Source organism: Leuciscus leuciscus (genome assembly GCF_965113295.1).
Source record: "Leuciscus leuciscus genome assembly, chromosome: 19".
NCBI classification, from domain to species: Eukaryota; Metazoa; Chordata; class Actinopteri; order Cypriniformes; family Leuciscidae; genus Leuciscus; species Leuciscus leuciscus.
This window is the reverse complement of record NC_138743.1, coordinates 25,177,995-25,199,188: the sequence shown is the minus strand read 5'-3', so window position 1 is coordinate 25,199,188 and position 21,194 is coordinate 25,177,995. Positions and strand designations below refer to the sequence as shown.

Here is a 21,194-nt window from a genome sequence, read left to right as displayed (position 1 = left end):
TTAAGCAGTTTGTGTTAGATAATTAAGATAATGAATAAGAGTAACTGATGAATCCACATAGGGAAATTGTATTATTATAATTATTTTGTTTTGTTTTTTGTCTAAGCTTTTTTTGTCTTGATGGGTTCAAAACTGCTTGCTGCTGGCTGTTTATTCTGTAACTGATATCACATTCTTATTGGTCAAGAACTGTAGTATGATAGTATTGACTATTTTATATACACTCACCTAAAGGATTATTAGGAACACCTGTTCAATTTCTCATTAATGCAATTATCTAATCAACCAATCACATGGCAGTTGCTTCAATGCATTTAGGGGTGTGGTCCTGGTCAAGACAATCTCCTGAACTCCACACTGAATGTCAGAATGGGAAAGAAAGGTGATTTAAGCAATTTTGAGCGTGGCATGGTTGTTGGTGCCAGACGGGCCGGTCTGAGTATTTCACAATCTGCTCAGTTACTGGGATTTTCACGCACAACCATTTCTAGGGTTTACAAAGAATGGTATGAAAAGGGAAAAACATCCAGTATGCGGCAGTCCTGTGGGCGAAAATGCCTTGTTGATGCTAGAGGTCAGAGGAGAATGGGCCGACTGATTCAAGCTGATAGAAGAGCAACTTTTACTGAAATAACCACTCGTTACAACCGAGGTATGCAGCAAAGCATTTGTGAAGCCACAAACACGCACAACCTTGAGGCGGATGGGCTACAACAGCAGAAGACCCTACCGGGTACCACTCCTCTCCATTACAAATAGGAAAAAGAGGCTACAATTTGCACAAGCTCACCAAAATTGGACAGTTGAAGACTGGAAAAATGTTGCCTGGTCTGATGAGTCTTGATTTCTGTTGAGACATTCAGATGGTAGAGTCACAATTTGGCGTAAACAGAATGAGAACATGGATCCATCATGCCTTGTTACCACTGTGCAGGCTGGTGGTGGTGGTGTAATGGTGTGGGGGATGTTTTCTTGGCACACTTTAGGCCCCTTAGTGCCAATTGGGCATCGTTTAAATGCCACGGCCTACCTGAGCATTGTTTCTGACCATGTCCATCCCTTTATGACCACCATGTACCCATCCTCTGATGGCTACTTCCAGCAGGATAATGCACCATGTCACAAAGCTCGAATCATTTCAAATTGGTTTCTTGAACATGACAATGAGTTCACTGTACTAAAATGGCCCCCACAGTCACCAGATCTCATCTTTGGGATGTGGTGGAACGGGAGCTTTGTGCCCTGGATGTGCATCCCACAAATCTCCATCAACTGCAAGATGCTATCCTATCAATATGGGCCAACATTTCTAAAGAATGCTTTCAGCACCTTGTTGAATCAATGCCACGTAGAATTAAGGCAGTTCTGAAGGCGAAAGGGGGTCAAACACAGTATTAGTATGGTGTTCCTAATAATCCTTTAGGTGAGTGTATTATGTACATTAATTACAATAACAAAATCCTTAGGATGGCACTGGACTTCACTAGTAAATTAATGACATATAATACAATGCACTACTTTATTATTCTTTATTAATATCCTTTTCTTTTGACTATACAAAAGAACATAGATAGTACAGATACAGACAGTAGGAATCAGTGCCAAGCATAATAAAGTATAAACTCTCTTTTTATTGGACAGCAATACATTGTCATGTTTGGCCACTTGACAAATATGTTTTCAGCTTGGTCTAGATGTGTGCAAAGTTTAGTGAAGATCTGACTCGAGGCCTAGGAGGAATTCGACAAAATATGTTTTTCAGAAAATTAATAGTGGTCTGCGTTGTCCTCCCAGTCCAGCAGTTTAATTATCTGAGGAACCCGGTGGTCCTTATTGGCCATCAATGTCAGGCCGATTTCAGGCCGAATAATTTCTTACATCAGGGGCCTGTTTCAGAAAGGAGGTTAAGTGAAAACTCAGAATATCTTATCTTAACCCTGAAATGAGGGAAACTCTGGGTTTTCTGTTTCAGAATGGGAGGTATGTCAAACCTAAGAAAGCAGTAAGTCAAGCCCGTTTCTGAAAGAGAGGTAACTTATATTCAGAGTCAGTTACCATGGTAACTTACTCTGTGAACCTAACCTGGTCGGGAGCAGGTTTTCTTCGGTAAACCCAGAGTTTCTTTCGGTCTCCTCCCCTTTTTTAAAGAGGAAGCGGTGTTTAAACACCTCATTCATTCTTTCAGTACATTTTTATTAATAAAATTTATCTTTTATTAATAAATAAAATATTGCTATTTTTACTGCTGTTTTTTCCCCCCAATTTTTTTTATAAGATGAAGTATATATAACTCCTTAACTGGCAACTGAAAATACAGTAGTAGATTAGAGTTACATAATGTAGTTCTAAACAAATTCTACAGAATTAAACTGTGGCATTTACTGAAAATCACTGAACTGTGTTTATCTGTGCACCAGAAGTTGAAGGACCGTCCTCCTGCTGTTCTTCCACACTCTGGGGGCGGGGGGAGATATGAGAATACCCATTTATACTTAGATTTAAACTTTGATTCTATAGGCTACTCCACATAAAAATGTGAAAAAATCTGAATGTGTAGATTGTTTGATGTGTAGACATATAATAACATTACCTCTGTAGGCCTCTCTGTGGCAGCAGAAACTCTTTATCCCCATCGTCCTGTGAAGATGAGCATTTGGTCGAGTACACTTTATAACACTATTTGTCATAATTTCTGGTGTTTTGAGTAGGCGACTTACAACTGCCTGCAGGTTCTGTTGGGACAGGAGGCTCCAAAAGACAGATATTACCTTCAGAATATGTTGGGACCAACAGAAAACCCAAACCAAAGTAAAATAAATGGAAATATCAAAAATAGCCTACATAAAAAATAACACATATGTAAACCTTTTTTACATATGTAAAACCATTTTATGAAGGCCCTTGGATCTTCGGGAGTGACTGGCTCTGAAGTCCCTCCAGGAATTCCCTCAGCCAAAAATGCTGCTGCACTGCTAGACACTGGATGCTATTTAGTTATTTAATATGTCAAATGTAAAGTCGGGTAGCCTACACTCATGATATGCTCAAGCCTTACTTGATTGAATTAGCCTATGTTTTTTATGTTTAATTTTCAGCTGCTGCCATGTTCTTTTAATACCTGCAGGATTGCACATGAAAATTAAAATTAGGTTGAATAACATACTGTTCTTCAGTTTCACCTCTGATATTATAACAGTTGGGTAAGTTACTTGTATTACTAACTACAAATGACATCTTCAACAGTGTATTTAGATTAATGTAATAATGACTATCTTTAGAAAGTATTGGTCTACTTATTAGGTCTACTAAATCCCATATCAACCTCAACCACTTGAACAATACAAGGAGGGACAAGAAACTGCACTTGCTTTCAAATAAACAATATACAATTGCATGAATTATTCTTGAATTGACCAAAGTGTTTAGAGGGAGAAGGTTACATTAAAAATATACCTTTAAAAAATGTATGTTAAATATACAGAATTGTTCTATAGTCTAATGCAATTACATCAGATTTTACTTTAAATTACAGAAGAATTAAGAGTAATCCCTTTAATTAAATTACAGTATTTAGATTACTTGATAATTAATTACACCCATCACTGTATAATAGTAATTAAAATGTAAACGTAGCATTGACTCGAGCAACTATTTTCTCCCTAGCTAACTGTCTTTTCTTTTCTTTTTTTTTTTTTTGTAGTAGTAGTAGTAGACTGTTCAGATTATAGTCTTTTGGTGCTGACCAGCATATAGTTCAAGAAAGAATGAAGTCTACAATGAATCCACAAACACTCTGATCAACCTAAACATAACAGTTGTAATGGGGAGAAAACATATCAGTGAATCTATAAATTTCTCCATTTCAGTCCCTTGTGAAGATTGCTGTTGATGTGAGGGAAGAACGTTTGTTACAATCTAAACTTGAAACATACTAAACTTTATTATTATGAATACTGTTCAATTCTGTCTGTGGCCATGTTTCTGAAATAATAAAAAAGGAAAAGGTTGGGGTTGTTTGTGTTTCAGGAAATTGATCTGTCATTTTGATATTTAAAATAAGCAATTATTTGGTTTAGCTACTAATAACATGCCCTTATATGGTACTTCATTTAGAATCAATGGCTTTCACCTGTGTTATATTGACTGAGTAAATTGGCAGGTGCAGAGAAAAATTATGCTTGTCACGAGAGAGGTGGAGCCATTCTGATTTACATCTGCATAAATTTGGATGGTAGCACCCTAATGTGTCATTGAAACAAGCTTGGCAATGATGGGGTTTTGGCAGGTTGGATTTGGATTGGTGTTTATTCTTGCATTTGGATTTTCTGAAGCACATAATCAGAGTCCAAGCGAGTTTAAGTCTAGAACATTAGATCAAGCTTCTCGACAGGTTGATTCCGGGATGTCTTTGGTTCCCAGTAACGCTGTATTTGCACCACAAATGTTTCCCGCTCAGTTTCCTGTCCAGACACCAGTCAGGACTGACTTTGGAAAATCTTCTCAAGATCTTATGGGTGTTCAATTAAAAGAGCTGTTGCAGGGTCCAATGGCGAAACTGACGTGGAGCTTTCCAAGTCTACCAGAGGAACCACAGCAGCCAGATGTTCCTTTTGAGTTGCCTTATCCTGTCCCTGCCAACAGTGTAGCTGCTCAGTGTGGAGAGAATTCAGTATATGTGGAAGTGATGAAGGACTTCTTTGGGACTGGGCACCCAGTGTTGTCCTCTGGTTTTACACTGGGAGGCTGTACTGCAACTGGAGAGGATTCTTCTGCTCAAGTGCTGATCTTTGAGTCTGAACTGCATGGATGTAGCGGCACATCAATGGTAAGGTTCTGTTGTGAAAATCATGGGTATTTTGAACCATCCATGTGACTGTTCTTCTATTAACCTTTCTGTTTAGATGACTGAGGATGAGCTTGTCTATAGGTTCAACATTATCTACACCCCACAAGAGGCTTCATATGGTGTTCCTATTGTCAGGAGCAGTGATGCGGTGGTTGGTATCGAGTGTCACTATCCAAGGTGAGGATTCAATTAATTCAGGCTCACCGAATGTTCTAACCCTGCCGTTCATGGGCAAGAGATGACTGCTTGTTTTACTCTTACAGAACACATAATGTGAGCAGCGATGCCTTAATGCCCACTTGGATCCCATATGCCTCAACTAAGGTTGCAGAGGAAGTCTTTGTCTTCTCCCTCAAGCTCATGACTGGTTGGTGTAGGCCAAACAGATTTGTAGTATGCTTGTGAATCATCTGTGTTAATTCTCTCTGTCTCTGTTAATTGTCTCTCTCTCTGCCTCTGCAGATGACTGGAGATTTGAGAGACCTTCTAACCAGTACTTCCTGGGTGACATGATAAATCTTGAAGCATCAGTGCGTTTGTACAGCCATGTTCCCGTCCGTGTGTTTGTGGACAGCTGCGTGGCTACTGCAGTCCCTGATGTTGCATCTGTCCCCAGATACTCCTTTATTGAGAATAATGGGTAAGAGGTGCTACCTCATGTATCCCAGCTTCCAGAAGGGTTGCGTGACTTCTTACTGGGTTCTGTTCACAGGTGTCTGGTTGATGCCAAGCTCACAGGCTCCACGTCTTCCTTTATGCCCCGGACTCAAGGTGATAAGCTAGGGTTTCAGCTAGAGGCGTTCAGGTTCCAGCAAGCAGACAGTGGGCTGGTATGTATGTTTTGTAGTTGTGTAACTATTTGTATGATATGCTGCCATGGTGTACAAACAATTGTCTCTGCAGGTCTACATCACATGCATTTTGAAGGTGGCTGCAGCAACCTCTCCAAGTTCTGAACAGAAAGCTTGTTCATTCTCTGCTAATGGGTATGTTGCATGCTAGATTAGTGTACAGGTGAATTAGTTGCTTTAACTTAATTGAGGGTTTGTTTTGTCAGGTGGGTGTCTGCAGATGGTTCTGACCAGGTGTGTGGCTGCTGTGACACTACTTGTAGCATCAGAAGTGGAAGTGATCAACTGCTTACAGGTTTGGACTAACTCTGATAACTTGTTGTCATGCATGGCTTTAGTTCTCACTAATCATTTGTTCCTCAGATCTACGCTGGGAAAGAGCATCTGTCGGCCCCATCGAGGTTAAAGAATATGGCTATGGCCAAAAATAACTGGAAATGTCATGTGACTTCTGGTGATCTTAATAAATGTTATTAATATATTTGTTTTTGTTGTCTTTACTTGCACAAATACTACACTTAAACATTTATTCAGTTTACATGGTTTCTGTTCAGATGTGCACCACAAAAAGCCTATTTCTATGTGAGGGGCGGCATATTGCTCAAGTCATTTGTGGGGCTAGGCCTATTACAACACTAAGGGCATTTCAATAGCATCATATCTTTTCTAGTGCTTACTGGATGCTTTTGCTTTATTATTGGGGGTTCAAGTGTGTATGCTGAAACCCTGTTGTAATTGATAGAGTTTCCCAGTAAGAACTTAAAACTTTGAGGGATGGTAGTATACCCAGTCCACCCTGTCTGTCACCAAGGCTCACCCCAATCAACTGATGGTGGCGTCACTGAGGAACACAATAGGATTCCATAAAAGAAACAATCATACTATGAAATTCAATTATATATATATTGTTTTATAAGCTACAATTTTTTTTTTTTTTAAATCTCAGATTTATTCTTACCCTTGACCAGGACCTCCTGCTCTGGCGGTTCCTCAGCAGCAGTGAGGACTTCGGAAGTTGGAGCTATATGTTAAATCAAACAAATTATGAACAAAATTATAGTGGTTCTTCATTTACACTTTTGACTTGATTTTTTGAATTAAACTTCTCTAAACAATGCAAATCTATTTGTTTCTGAATTTAAATTCTCACTTACTGTCTGGTTTTGTAATGGTGTCTAAACTACTCTCAAATCATGATGTGATCAAAATCTTTCATTCAATTTTTAAATTGCAACTTTAAAGCTGCTGTCTGTAACTTTTTTTTTTGTTAATTTACAAAAAATTATAAAATGAGCGAGTACATCATGAATCCATTTTCCAAACCATGTTTTTGTCTGACTAAAAATTCAATGATTGAATTAAAATCAAATTATATTTGATATTTATTATATAATTTGTGTCAGCGGTAAAATATAATTTTCTACATGTTAAAGCAATAAAGAACCAATGACAGAGCGGGAACTGCTTGAGAGTTAATAAACCACAAAAAAGAACCACTTTGGCCATCTTAGCGAGTATAGCCCCAAACTAAAAAGTTTGAACAAAGCTGTGTATAAATAATTTCTTACATCAGGGGCCTATACCATGAAGCCGGTTTAGGTGGCTAGCCAGCTATGTTTCAGTTTAGTTTCCGCCAACCCTGGGTTTTAGGTACTATGAAAGTAGCTTGGCTTTAATCGGTGTTCGTCGCCATGGTATTTTACGCTGCACGGCTAACCTGCTCCGGGGCAGGTTATGTTCTGGATTCAAGATCTCAGACTGAAGTTTGACCAATCAGCTGAGAGCAAAGAAACATGTAGGTGACGTAACTTATTCCCAGTGTCTGGAGCACTTCGTAAAGAAAGAGTTTTTAGCATGACAAAATCCCCTTGCCTTTCCTGATAGTATTTGTATGAAAGATACAGATTTTCCGCGGAAGCAATGTCTTATCTTTGCGAACTTCTTGAGCCGCACATAAATAATTTAACACGTCGAATTCATGCACTTACTGTACCGCAAATATTGCGTTGCGTTTTTTTGCAAGTGGTACATACTTGCACGGTGACGCACAGAAGCTAGGGGAAAACACGGTTTGTCGAGCCATTCGCAAGGTGGTCCTCGCTCTGCAGGAATAGTTTCATTAATAGTGTTCCCCGGAAATTTATTGACCATGTCCATAAAAGAGGGCTTTTATAAAATTGCCGGTAAGATATATTGATAGGGTGACATCACATGAACACATAAAAAAAAAAAAAATGTACTATACAATACATTTTAAGAATTATTTTAAATCTTTTTTATTATTATTCTGTTAATCTTATGATTCCCTAGAGTCAATGCAACATGTATGCAGTCTATTGCTCCAATCTCCACTGCTCTAGGGGAACATGAGGCAGATTATGTTAATAGGAAGTCCTATCACAGCCTTAATGTTCAGGTAGAGATGATGTGAATATGTGAGATGATTATTTTCTGTGAGATGAATCTTTAAATTAATAGTAACATTAACAGATATAACAATGATCTACTAAACATTTCATCTGCAGACGACTTGTGGTCATGAACGTATGATCACAAGTTTGGATGCCAAATGGCCTGGCTCCAGTGCTTGACACAAATTTTCCGTGAGTCTTTGTTGTGTCAGCGCTTTGAGGAAAGCAAGTTAAATTTGATACAGTACAAAACACTGTTAATTTGAACTGAGATAGAAAAACCTACACAATAATCCCCTATCATGACCCTCAGACAGGGCCACAGCACCGCTTCAATGTCAGTCTAGTTCAAGACTCCTTTAGTGTGCAGTCTAGTTTGAGACTCTTTTAGTGTGCAGTCTAGTTCAAGACTCCTTTAGTGTGCAGTCTAATTCAAGACTCCTTTTGTACAGGGCCCTGACTGAGTCTGTTTCCACCTGAAACATAATTCCACCACAAACATGATCATTACAAGTTTTCTGGAGGCTCATTAAATCACAAAAAGTTCCTTGACTTCCTACAAACACAGGACTGACTGTAATTTATGTCAAGGGTTTTAAATCCTTACCTTGTTCACATTTCTTCTGAAGCCCATTGAGGTAGAGGCCTCAGTTTCTGGGGCAGTTTGTGAAAAATCCTACAATAAAAGAGATGTGTAAGGGCCAGTCCCTTTTTTATGCCACACATTCAAATGTTTGCCATAATAAAAAGCCCAGTGCATTCACCTCAGCAACTGTCTCAGAACACAGACAGAGTGTCTTCATCATTTCCTCCACCCTAATAAATAAAAATAGGCCAATGTAAAGCATAACTGTTGTAAAGCAGGTTATGTTTGGTGTTCTATCTGCTGCATACTGACCTCTGTGTGGGAGACTGTGTGTATGTGTGCTGGCTTCAACAGGGACACTGTATTTCCCTCTACTGCAGAACATACAGTCAGCCATATTTAAAACTTAAAAAAGTAGTAACGTATTGCACACGTACCCAGTGTTACTTGCTTAGAGGAGCCAGCACCAGGGTCAGATTGTACAGCACCTGTAATCCCATCCATAATCGGCCGTCCCTTATTGCCTACTCAGAGCCAACTCCTCTGCCACAGTGTATTCTGGTTTTCTGAATTTAACTCTTTATTTCTGTTTGCTGCAAACAAGTCTTTGTGATAAAATGTTCACAAAAGTAATAAAAGGTTGTGGTAAATACTCGTCACCACTTTGAATTATATTTTTTATATTTTGCCTTTATCTGCTGCCAAGAACATTTGGAGTTGGGTTGCATCTAAAAATCAATTAATCTTTCTTAGTACATGCACATTTTTATATATTATAAAAATAGGCTATAGGCTATATTACACATAAAGGCTACACATACATATATACATAATTTTACATAAATATAGAACGTATAATTGTTTAACTTACACATTAACAATCAGCAATCTTTCTCCAACAGTCTTCTCTTGCTTTGGCAGCAGAGACCGTATTGTTTCGAGCTTGAAATACATATTTAAATTCATCGTAATTATTAATGATTATCTCTTGCTCCTCCGCGGACAAATATATCGCTCTCGCTCTACCCGCGATTGGTTGTTCAGTGTCGACGTCACTCTTTTATGTGCACGCGCGCGTGGAGTAAGATAGCTTGAGGATCAAAGCCTGAGTTGACAGAGAAAGTTGATGAGCTGCATCATGGTACCAATAAAGCCTGATTGCATCGGTTTGGTTTTGTCAACTCAAAACTAATCCTGTAACCCCGAGTTTGTTCAGCTACCTTCATGGTACAGGCCCCAGGTCAATGTGAGTCTGCTTAACAAACACGAAATAAATATAATATAAAATACGAAATTTATAAAATATTGGTTTGCCTATGCCCTTGCTGCATTGAGTCTTAAAGAGACAGCAGGATGTTAATCAAACAACATAAGCAAATAAAAAAATGACTCACTGCTCTTGACTGTAGTGTTTTTAATTAATACTGTGAAGGCTGTGTTTTTATATTCTATTATTCAACTTAGGCTACTACTATGGCTGCCCTTGCATCATCCAAGTGGATTCTGCACTTGTGCTGGTGGTTGAGGAGAGACTCTGACATGATTGTAAAGCGCTTTGGGTGTACAGTAGTACAGGAAATGCGCTATATAATTACTTTATTCGTTCATTCATACATTGCTACACATTCGCCTTTGACAGTTACAGATTTGAAAAACAAAAAGGCGGGAAATAAAAGAACCATTTCAGAATATGGTTCTTCAGTATGATACAGTTCTAAATAGAACTGTTACTACGTGTAAAGAACCTTTAACCCTTTCACACGTAAGTTTAAAATATTCTGGCTGACCCCCCAGCGTGAGTTTTTCAAATTATTGCCTCTTCCTTTGACATCAGTGTGTATTTTACGAACTCTAATGTATAGTTTTTTTAGTACTTATATGTCTGGAACCTAAAATAAACATTATGTAGTTGAAAACACTGAAAAGTTGTGATTTATGACAGCTCTGAGCGCGCCTGTCTCTGGCTCAGCGCCAGCCAACGTGCGAAAGCACATTTGAATTTAGCAGTTGATCACGTCATGCACTGACCGTTCTAATCACACCGGTGTGATCGTACGCTCCAGGGACCAGCCAAGACTGATCACACCGGTGTGATCGTACGTGCGAAAGGGTTAAAGAACCATCTTTTTTTAGAGTGTAGGGTAGAGCGGGGCACAACCTAACACTTTCTCAGTTTGTGTAAATCCACTTGGGGTTCTGGGAATTTATTTTCCACATTAATTTCACACGTCTAAGAAGCAGCCACCCGCTCGAAGAACAGCGCCCCCACCGCCTCCTCCACACGCCCCGCAACAGCGCCAGGCCCGGGATGCACGCCAGCGCTCGAGCTCTACGAGCCGCCGCAGACCGCCGCCTGCCCGGGGGCCCAGGCCCAGGCTTGTGCCTAGCTTCGAGCCTCTTAAATGTTCCTAGCCCCCCTAGGAAAGCGCCGATGGCTAAGTCCCGCTGCGGCCGGACCGCCATCGAAATCGGCACGGCCCGCTCTCTCAGTCCCCTCAACAGAGGCGATTCGAAGAGTGTATTCAGCAGCCAACGAGCCAGTTCTTCAACTCGCTCGCCTGCACACAAACGCCGTTTTTACGTTTACGTTTTTAAATCTCAAAAAGAGCATTATGTCTGGTCATATTCCGGCTCAGGCTGATGGTATTTTGAATGTAGGAAAGGTGCCCACTGCCCAGTGCCCACCCCTGCACGTAAACACTACCCTCTCTGTGTGTCTCACTCATCCAGGGTCGAAAACAATAAAGCTGGCTCAGGCCACTCGACCGCTAAGTGTAGGAAAAGTGCCCACTACCAAGTGTTCACCCCTACACACAAGCACTACGCACGCAGTATCTCACACCACCACAGGGTCCATATCAGTCAAACCGGCTCACGCCGTTCATGTTTTAAGTATAGGAAATGTGCCCGCTGTACAGCTCTCACCCCTACCCATGAAAACGACTGTATCTGCGCTACGCACACACGTAACGCCTCAGCGTATGAACCCAGCTTGAGCTGGCAGTGTTTTAAGTCCAGATCACGTGTCTGCCTCTCAGCGCACACACTTTGTGAAAAGCTCTCCGTGCCTTGCGCCGCGAGCCCACACAGCTGTGTCTGTAATACAACATCTTCCCGTCTTTATGACCGGGGTGCCAGTTACAGAGCCACCGCACGAAGTACTGTCTGCCCCATTCGAAATGAACATGGTGAACGAATTATGTCATCATGGCTGGGTCTCCGGGTCCCCGAATACGAGCGACTGGAGCCCAGATTTCATTCTACCCCTGTCAATTCACGCGAAAGCATGGGAATTGATCCCAGGGGTTTCAAATTGGGTGCTAAAGACAGTGAAACAGGGCTACTCGCTACAATTCGCTCACAGACTGCCGCGCTTCACAGCCCGGGTCGAAACCTCGGTGAATCAGGAAGTAGCACACCTACTCATGCGGCAGTGGCTCAGTGGTTCATGTAGGTTGTCTACAAACCGAAAGGTTGGTGGTTCAATCCCCGGTTCCACCTGACCAAGTGTCGAGGTGTCCATGAGCAAGACACCTAACCCCAGCTGCTCCCGATGAGCTGGATGGCGCCTTGCATGGCTGACACCGCCGTCGGTGTGTGAATGGGTGAATGTGAGGCTATGTAAAGCGCTTTGGTGGCCATAGGTCTATGAAGCGCTATATAAATACAGTCCATTTACCATTTTTACCATTTACCTACTTCGCACCGAGATAGCAAATTTGCTGAGAAAAGGGGCTGTGGAAAACGTCCCCTTGGCCGAGAGCGAGTCGGGGTTTTACAGAGAAGGACGGCGGGCTCCGCCCTATACTAGATCTCAGACATTTGAACAAAGCGCTGATGATACGCTCGTTCAAAATGATCACAACCAGACAAATCCTCGCTCGAATTCGACTGGGGGACTGGTTTATATCAGTGGATCTGAAAGACGCCTATTTTCAGATCCAAATAGCAGCCCGTCACAGGCCATTCTTGAGATTCGCCTTCGAGGGCCAGGCTTATCAGTACACCGTCCTTCCGTTCGGCCTGTCTTTAGCACCTCGTACATTTACGAAGTGCATGGATGCGGCGATGACGGGGCATGAGAGTCCTGAACTATCTGGACAACTGGCTAATTTTAGCCCAGTCAAAGGAGGAACTGGTGTTACACAAAGCATTACTGCTGGCCCATCTGGAACAGCTGGGTCTCATAGTCAACTGGGCCAAGAGTATTCTATCCCCCAGCCAGGAAATATCCTTTCTGGGGATAGAGTTGGACTCCAGGTCTATGGTGGCGCGCCTGACGCGAGAACTTTGCAGCGATCCAGCGCTTTGCAGCGACATTCACTATAGGGAAGAATCTTCCCCTCAGAGTGTTTCAGAGGATGATGGGTCTCATGGCCTCAGACTCGACGGTGCTGCGACTGGGTCAGCTGTGGCTGAAACGGCGTGTACCAGCGCGAGCGTGGACGTCAGGTTTGCTTCGTCTCACGGTGAATCAGACATGCGCAGCAGCTCTGAAACCGTGGATGAGAACCGGCGTGAACCTGGGCGCCGCCTCACAAATCAAAGTAGTCTCGACAGATGCTTCCAACACGGGCTGGGGCGCCCCTTTACGAAGGGAGACCCTCCATGGGCTTGTGGTCAGACGCAGAGAAGCGTCTACACATAAACTGTCTAGAGATGAAAGCGGTCGAAAACGCCCTTCAGTTCTTCCTCCCCGTGTTAAGGAACCACCACGTTCTGGTCAGAACAGACAACACGTCAGTGGTGTCCTATATAAATCGCCAGGGCGGCCTCAAGTCCCGGAACCTTCGTGCAATAGCCTCCTCATATGTTGTCCCAGGCCCAGGGCGCAGTTTGGCACCCATACCCCGAGCTGTGGGCCCTACATGTGTGGGCGATCAACTATCATCATTTCACCTCCCAGAGGGAGTGCTGAACACGATCACACAGGCTAGAGCTCCGTCTACTAGACGGCTCTATGCGTCTAAATGGTCAGTGTTCGCTGAATGGTGCTCAGCTCACGACTTAAACCCGCTAGATTGTGAGGTAACGGCGGTGCTCTCTTTCCTACTCGAGCTGTTGGATAACGGGAGTACCCCATCCACGATCAAGGTGTATGTGGCGGCTATAGCGGCTTTTACGAAGCCTGTGAATGGCCAGTCGCTGGGAAAGAATGACCTCGTAATTCGTTTCCTCAGGGGTGCTAGGAGACTGAACCGTCCTCTGCCACCCTCGGTTCCAGCTTGGGACCTTTTCACGGTCCTAGAGGCCATGAAAGGTGGACCATTCAAACCATTACACGCGGTGGAGCTAATGTACCTGTCCTTCAAAACCGCTTTTCTGCTGGCACTAGCCTCCGTAAAACGGGTGGGCAACCTGCACGTGCTCTCAGTGAGCGCTACGTGCCTGGAATTTGGGCCTAATGACTCTAAGGTCACCCTCAAACCAAGGCATGGTTACGTCCCGAAGGTGCTTGCGACTCCGTTTAGAGCGCAGGTTATTTCCCTTTCGGCCCTCCCTGCGTCCGACAGTGAGGCTGGGGTTAACTTCCTCTGCCCAGTAAAGGCTTTAAGGATTTATGTGCAGCGCTCTGCTGCTTTTAGGCAAACGGAGCTGCTTTTCTTTCGTTCAGTGGCCGCGTCAAAGGGCTAGCCATCTCGAAACAGAGCCTGTCCAGATGGATAGTGGATGCTATCGCGTCAGCTTATGCGTCCAAGGGCCTGGATTGCCCCTTTGGGGTTAGAGCCCACTCAACTAGAGGCATGGCCTCGTCGTGGGCATGGACAAGTGGAGTCTCACTTCATGACATTTGTATGGCAGCAGGCTGGGCCTCACTGTCTACATTTGTAAGGTTTTATAACCTAGAAGTGCCCGCCTTACAGGCCAGGCTGTTCTCAGTCTGATTATACCATATTAACATTGTCTACCCAACTCAGTTTGGTTAGACTGTTGATATGCTGCAACGTCCTGTGGGCTTATGCAGTTTCAAGATTGATGTACTGCCCTAACTGTATATATGTGTGCGCACCTATCTCACATTACCGAGTCGTCCCTCCCCGTTCTGCCGCTTCGTGTTTATTCCACTTTACATGAGCCCCGGGCTTACTGCCTTTGGGAGATTGGTGTTGGAATCTTAGCACGCACAGCGTTTTACATTGGGTTTCCGTAGCGTAAGCTAAACTTACGCAACACGAGAGTACTCTCGTAAGAGAACGACACTCGGTTACTAGCGTAACCTCGGTTCTCTCTAGAGAGGGAACGAGTGTTGCGTAACCTGCCGTGCTTGTGCTGCATTGTGGTTTCGCTTCTAGTCGACTGAAATCATTGTGCAACCTGGGCGATGGGTATTTATAGGTTTAGGCCACACCCATTTTGGCGGGTCATGACGTAGCGCGGGAAGGCTTCCCATTGGCGCTGGAGTCATGCCAAGACGCACTGATAGGTTGCAGCAGTTGCCGCAGAGCAGCCAATGGGCACCCGAGCTGTCTCGCCTATGTCTGCCTGCTGCAGCAAATGCATTTTACATTTTGGAAAATTAAGGATAATTTTCTTGCTTCAGTATTCTCGAGAAAAGGAGTTTTCCCGTAGCGTAAGCTAAACTTACGCAACACTCGTTCCCTCTCTAGAGAGAACCGAGGTTACGTTAGTAACCGAGTGTCGTTTTTGCAGTCGTTTTGTATATTTATGGCATTACTGTCCAGGAGTAATTAGCTTTTGAAGTGGATTTACTTAATGTAAAGTTAACGAAAGTTATCATGAGGATTGTAATGTTTAAAGCAGATGTCTTAACAAATGTCAGTAGACCGGGAAGATTTTAAAACGAGCCGTTCATTCATAAATACGCAAGATCGCTGTGAAAATACAGACCGGAAGTCAAAAGACAACGACTGCAGCGCTAAAAAGGGGCGGGGCTACATAAGGTCTATACAGTGTTGATATGGCAACTAGTAAATACACCAAGTTTTGTCATGCAAGCATGTGTGTAAAGTTTTAAACCATGTGTGTTACAACTAGCTCCACTCACTCCATGAATGTGTGTATTTACTACATTGGCCATGTTTTTCATATAGTTGGATATAAAAATCAATGGAGTTTGTTAAACATGCTTTAAACAACAACCTTTTTTCATTTTAAATTCAATTTTTGTAGTAGACTGTTCAGATTATAGTCTTTTGGTGCTGACTAGCATATACTGTAGTTCAAGAAAGAATGAAGTCTACAATGAATCCACAAACACTCTGATCAACCTAAACATAACAGTTGTAATGGGGAGAAAACATATCAGTGCATCTATAATAAAATAATGTTATGATCCTGCATTCCTTTGGTTCTGAACAAAATTTCTCCATTTCAGTCCATTGTGAAGATTACTGTTGATGTGAGGGAAGAACGTGTTACAATCTAAACCTGAAACATACTAAACTTTATTATTTTGAATAATGTACAATTCTGTCTGTGGCCATGTTTCTGAAATAATAAAAAAGGAAGACACAAAAAGACTTGGGGTTGTTTGTGTTTCAGGAAATTGATCTGTCATTTTGATATTTAAAATAAGCAATTATTTGGTTTAGCTACTAATAACATGCCCTTATATGGTACTTCATTTAGAATCAATGATTTTCACCTGTGTTATATTGACTGAGTAAATTGGCAGGTGCAGAGAAAAATTATGCTTGTCACAAGAGAGGTGGAGCCATTCTGATTTACATCTGCATAAATTTGGATGGTAGCACCCTAATGTGTCATTGAAACAAGCTTGGCAATAATGGGGTTGTGGCAGGTTGGATTTGGATTGGTGTTTATTCTTGTGCTTGGATTTTCTGGAGCAAAATGGAGAGCAAGAGCAGCACATAATTGTAGTCCAAGCGAGTTTAAGCCTAGAACATTAGATCAAGCTTCTCGACAGGTTGATTCCGGGATGTCTTTGGTTCCCAGTAACGCTGTATTTGCACCACAAATGTTTCCCGCTCAGTTTCCTATCCAGACACCAGTCAGGACTGACTTTGGAAAGTCTTCTCAAGATTTTATGGGTGTTCAATTAAAAGAGCTGTTGCAGGGTCCAATGGTGAAACTGATGTGGAGCTTTCCAAGTCTACCAGAGGAACCACAGCAGCCAGACGTTCCTTTTGAGTTGCTTTATCCTGTCCCTGCCAACAGTGTAGCTGCTCAGTGTGGAGAGAATTCAGTATATGTGGAAGTGATGAAGGACTTCTTTGGGACTGGGCACCCAGTGTTGTCCTCTGGTTTTACACTGGGAGGCTGTACTGCAACTGGAGAGGATTCTTCAGCTCAAGTGCTGATCTTTGAGTCTGAACTGCATGGATGTAGCGGCACATCAATGGTAAGGTTCTGTTGTGACAATCATGGGTATTCTGAACTGTCCATGTGACTGTTCTTCTATTAACCTTTCTGTTTAGGTGACTGAGGATGAGCTTGTCTATAGGTTCAACATTAGCTACACCCAGCAAGAGGCTTCATATGGTGTTCCTATTGTCAGGTGTGGTGGTTGGTATCGAGTGTCACTATCCAAGGTGAGGATTCAATTAATTCAGGCTCACCGGATGTTCTAACCCTGCCGTTCATGGGCAAGAGATGACCGCTTGTTTAACTCTTACAGAACACATAATGTGAGCAGCGATGCCTTAATGCCCACTTGGATCCCATAAAATAACTAAGGTTGCAGAGGAAGTCTTTGTCTTCTCCCTCAAGCTCATGACGGGTTGGTGTAGGCCAAACAGATTTGTAGTATGCTTGTGACCCATCTGTCTAAGACTACTTTTTCTCTCTCTGCAGATGACTGGAGATTTGAGAGACCTTCTAACCAGTACTTCCTGGGTGACATGATAAATCTTGAAGCATCAGTGCGTTTGTACAGCCATGTTCCCGTCCGTGTGTTTGTGGACAGCTGCGTGGCTACTGCAGTCCCTGATGTTGCGTCTGTCCCCAGATACTCCTTTATTGAGAATAATGGGTAAGAGGTGCTACCTCATGTGTCCCAGCTTCCAGAAGGGTCGTGTGACTTCTAACTGGGTTCTGTTCACAGGTGCCTGGTTGATGCCAAGCTCACAGGCTCCACGTCTTCCTTTATGCCCTGGACTCAAGGTGATAAGCTAGGGTTTCAGCTAGAGGCGTTCAGGTTCCAGCAAGCAGACAGTGTGTATGTCTTGTAGTTGTGTAACTATTTGTATGATATGCTGCCATGGTGTACAAACAATTGTCTCTGCAGGTCTACATCACATGCATTTTGAAGGTGGCTGCAGCAACCTCTCCAAGTTCTGAACAGAAAGCTTGTTCATTCTCTGCTAATGGGTATGTTTCATGCTAGATTAGTGTACAGGTGAATTAGTTGCTTTAACTTAATTGAGGGTTTGTTTTGTCAGGTGGGTGTCTGCAGATGGTTCTGACCAGGTGTGTGGCTGCTGTGACACTACTTGTAGCATCAGAAGTGGAAGTGATCAACTGCTTACAGGTTTGGACTAACTCTGATAACTTGTTGTCATGCATGGCTTTAGTTTTCACTAATCATTTGTTCTTCAGATCTGCGCTGGGAAAGAGCATCTGTTGGCCCCATTGAGGTTAAAGGCTATGGCCAAAAATAACTGGAAATGTCATGCGACTTCTGGTGATCTTAATAAATGTTATTAATGTTTTTGTTGTCTTTACTTGCACAAATACTACACTTAAACATTTATTCAGTTTACATGGTTTCTGTTCAGTTATGCACCACAAAAAGCCTATTTCTACTGGCCTATGTTGGGTAGGGCGGCATATTGCGCAAGTCATTTGTGGGGCCAGGACTATTACAACACTAAGGCCATTTCAATAGCATCATCCTTTCTGGTGCTTACTGGATGCTTTTGCTTTATTATTGGGGGTTGAAGTGTGTATGCTGAAACCCTATTGTAATTGATAGAATTTCCAAGTAAGAAATTGAAACTTTGAGGGATGGTAGTATACCCACCCTGTCTGTCACCAAGGCTCACCCCAATCGACCTGATGGTGGTGTCACTGAGAAACATAGGTTTCCATAAAAGAAACAATCATAGTATGAAATTCAATTATATATATTATTTTATAAGCTTTATTATTATTATATATATTTTAAATCTCATAGATTTATTCTTACCCTTGACCAGGACCTCCTGCTCTGGCTGTTCCTCAGCAGCAGGGAGGACTTCAGAAGTTGGATTTATGTTAAATCAAACAAAAATTTATAAAATTGGAGTGGTTCTTCATTTAGGGGCACTTTTGATTTGTTTTCTTGAATTAAACTTCTCTAAACAATGCAAATCTATTTGTTTCTGAATTTAAATTCTCACATACTGTCTGGTTTTGTAATGGCTAAACTATCCTCAAATCATGCCGTGATCAAAATCTTTCATTTAATTTAAATTGCAACTTTAAAGCTGCTGTCTGTATCTTTATTTGTCTGTGTTCAAAATTGACAAAAATGATAAAATGAGTGAGTACATCATGAATCCATTTTCCAAACTGTGTTTTTGTCTGACAAAAAATTCAGTGATTGAGTTCAAATCAAATTATATTTGATATTAGTTACATAATTTGTGTCAGCGGTAAAATATAGTTTTCGACATGTTAAAGCGATAAAGAACGACACCTGGTTACTAACGTAACCTCGGTTCTCTCTAGAGAGGGAACGAGTGTTGCGTAAGTTTAGCTTACGCTACGGGAAAAACTCCTTTTTCTCGAGAATACTGAAGCAGAAAATTATCCTTTAATTTTTAATAATTTAAAACGCATTTGCTACAGCAGCAGACCTAGGCAAGGCAGCTCGCGCGCCTATAGGCTGCTCTGCGGCAACTGCTGCAACCTATCAGTGCGTCTGCCATGACTTCAGCGCCAATGGGAAGCTTTCCCTGCGCTACGTCATGGCCCGCCAATATGGGTGTGGCCTAAGCCTATAAATAACCATCGCTTAGGTTGCACTATGATTTCAGTCAACTGGAAGCGAAACCATAACGCAGCACAAGCACGGCAGGTTACGCAACACTCGTTCCCTCTCTAGAGAGAACCGAGGTTACGTTAGTAACCGAGTGTTGTTCTCTTACGAGAGTACTCTCGTGTTGAGTAAGTTTAGCCGCTGTAAGGCGGGCACTTCTAGGTTATAAAACCTTACAAATGTAGACAGTGAGGCCCAGCCTGCTGCCATACAAATGTCGTGAAGTGAGACCCCACTTGTCCATGCCCACGACGAGGCCATGCCTCTAGTTGTGTGGGCTCTAACGCCCAAGGGGCAATCCAGGCTCTTGGAGGCGTAAGCTGACGCAATAGCATCAACTATCCATCTGGACAGGGTCTGTTTCGAGGTGGCTAGCCCTTTAACACGGCCACCGAAAGAACGAAAAGCTGCTCTGTCTGCCTAAAGGCAGCAGAACGTACCACATAAATCCTCAAGGCCCTAACTGGGCAAAGGAAATTAACCCCATCCTCACTGTTGGGTACAGGGTGGGCTGACAGGGAAATAACTTGCGCTCTGGACGGAGTTGCCTTCGGCACATAACCATGCCTTGGTTTGTCATTAGGCCCAAATTCCAGACACGTAGCACTCACTGAGAGCGCGTGTAGGTCGCCCACCCGTTTTACTGAGGCCATTGCCAGCAGAAAAACGGTTTTGAGGAAAGGTATTTTAGCTCCACCGCATGTAAAAGTTCAAATGGGCTACCTTTCATGGCCTCTAGGACCGTAGAAAGGTCCCAAACTGGAACCGAGGGGGGTCGAGGAGGATTCAGCCTCCTAGCATTGTTCTTCCTGCTCAGCTACTTTTCGGACGCTCTTGCTTACTGCTCCGCGCTTTGCTCTATCGCTTTTATATTTTATCTTCTATACTTTTATAATTTTAGCTCCTTTTATTACCTAATTTTAACTTCAGCAAATCAGCACAGTGCTCAAACGACAAAGTTTGGATTACTACAAAAACGCAGAATTCTTCTACCCGACCAGCTTACATTCCGGGGAAAGGAAAACACAACTGCCTACAAGGATAAGAGAGAAAATGCCTCTTCTGGAATCTACTTGCTGCACTAACTGCCACAGACTTTTACAAAGGATTGCAGTTCTTGAAACAAAGTTATTTACGGGACCACCAGACGGAACACACAACAGAGCTTCATCACGGACGCCCTCAGCATATAGCCGGTGAGTCCCATGAAACTAGTGCTCCTCGACAGGTAGAGAAACAAGCCGATCGACTTACAAATCGATGGCACAAACAGGGAGCGAGACCCAAAGGCACTCGAGACATCAGATTGTCACGAGCTTCACATATTACCGCAGTAGCATCCTCTACCCCAGATACAGCTCTGACAAGGATTGCAAACACTGGTCTCCTACCAACACCTATACATCTTGAGAACAGATTTGAAGCACTAATGAATGTAAATGAGGAATCCCCAAACGTGATGAATGTGATCGAACACAGAAATAAATGCTGCCTTCCACAAGCAACAACTTCTGATATAAACAGGGAACTTCAGAACATTCTAATGAAACATAAGACT

At 42.6% G+C, this 21,194-nt stretch overlaps 1 protein-coding gene and 1 pseudogene across 2 annotated transcripts; both read left to right on the top strand.

Moving 5' to 3' along the window:
- Nucleotides 1-4,229: 4,229 nt before the first annotated feature.
- On the top strand, nucleotides 4,230-6,178 carry LOC309481837 (zona pellucida sperm-binding protein 3-like). The gene is made up of 8 exons (XM_082146947.1): nucleotides 4,230-4,825; nucleotides 4,902-5,023; nucleotides 5,110-5,213; nucleotides 5,309-5,486; nucleotides 5,559-5,676; nucleotides 5,750-5,832; nucleotides 5,904-5,992; nucleotides 6,061-6,178. The coding sequence occupies exons 1-8, from the start codon at nucleotides 4,268-4,270 to the stop codon at nucleotides 6,126-6,128; spliced, it is 1,320 nt and encodes a 439-aa protein (XP_082003073.1). The 5' UTR covers nucleotides 4,230-4,267; the 3' UTR covers nucleotides 6,129-6,178.
- A 10,274-nt stretch (nucleotides 6,179-16,452) lies between these two features.
- On the top strand, nucleotides 16,453-17,846 carry LOC309482361 (zona pellucida sperm-binding protein 3-like; annotated as a pseudogene). Its single transcript, XR_014211696.1, has 5 exons — nucleotides 16,453-17,017; nucleotides 17,094-17,207; nucleotides 17,294-17,395; nucleotides 17,470-17,647; nucleotides 17,720-17,846. The product of XR_014211696.1 is annotated as a zona pellucida sperm-binding protein 3-like (transcript).
- The last annotated feature ends 3,348 nt before the right edge of the window (nucleotides 17,847-21,194 follow it).

What these genes read in the sequence shown, in the direction of transcription:
- LOC309481837 (XM_082146947.1), top strand. Translation starts at nt 4,268, where the DNA reads ATGATGGGGTTTTGGCAGGTTGGATTTGGATTGGTGTTTATTCTTGCA. An exon ending in AGCAAGCAGACAGTGGGCTG is followed by an intron (nt 5,677 to 5,749) that starts GTATGTATGTTT and finishes TTGTCTCTGCAG; the next exon opens with GTCTACATCACATGCATTTT. An exon ending in TGTTCATTCTCTGCTAATGG is followed by an intron (nt 5,833 to 5,903) that starts GTATGTTGCATG and finishes TTGTTTTGTCAG; the next exon opens with GTGGGTGTCTGCAGATGGTT.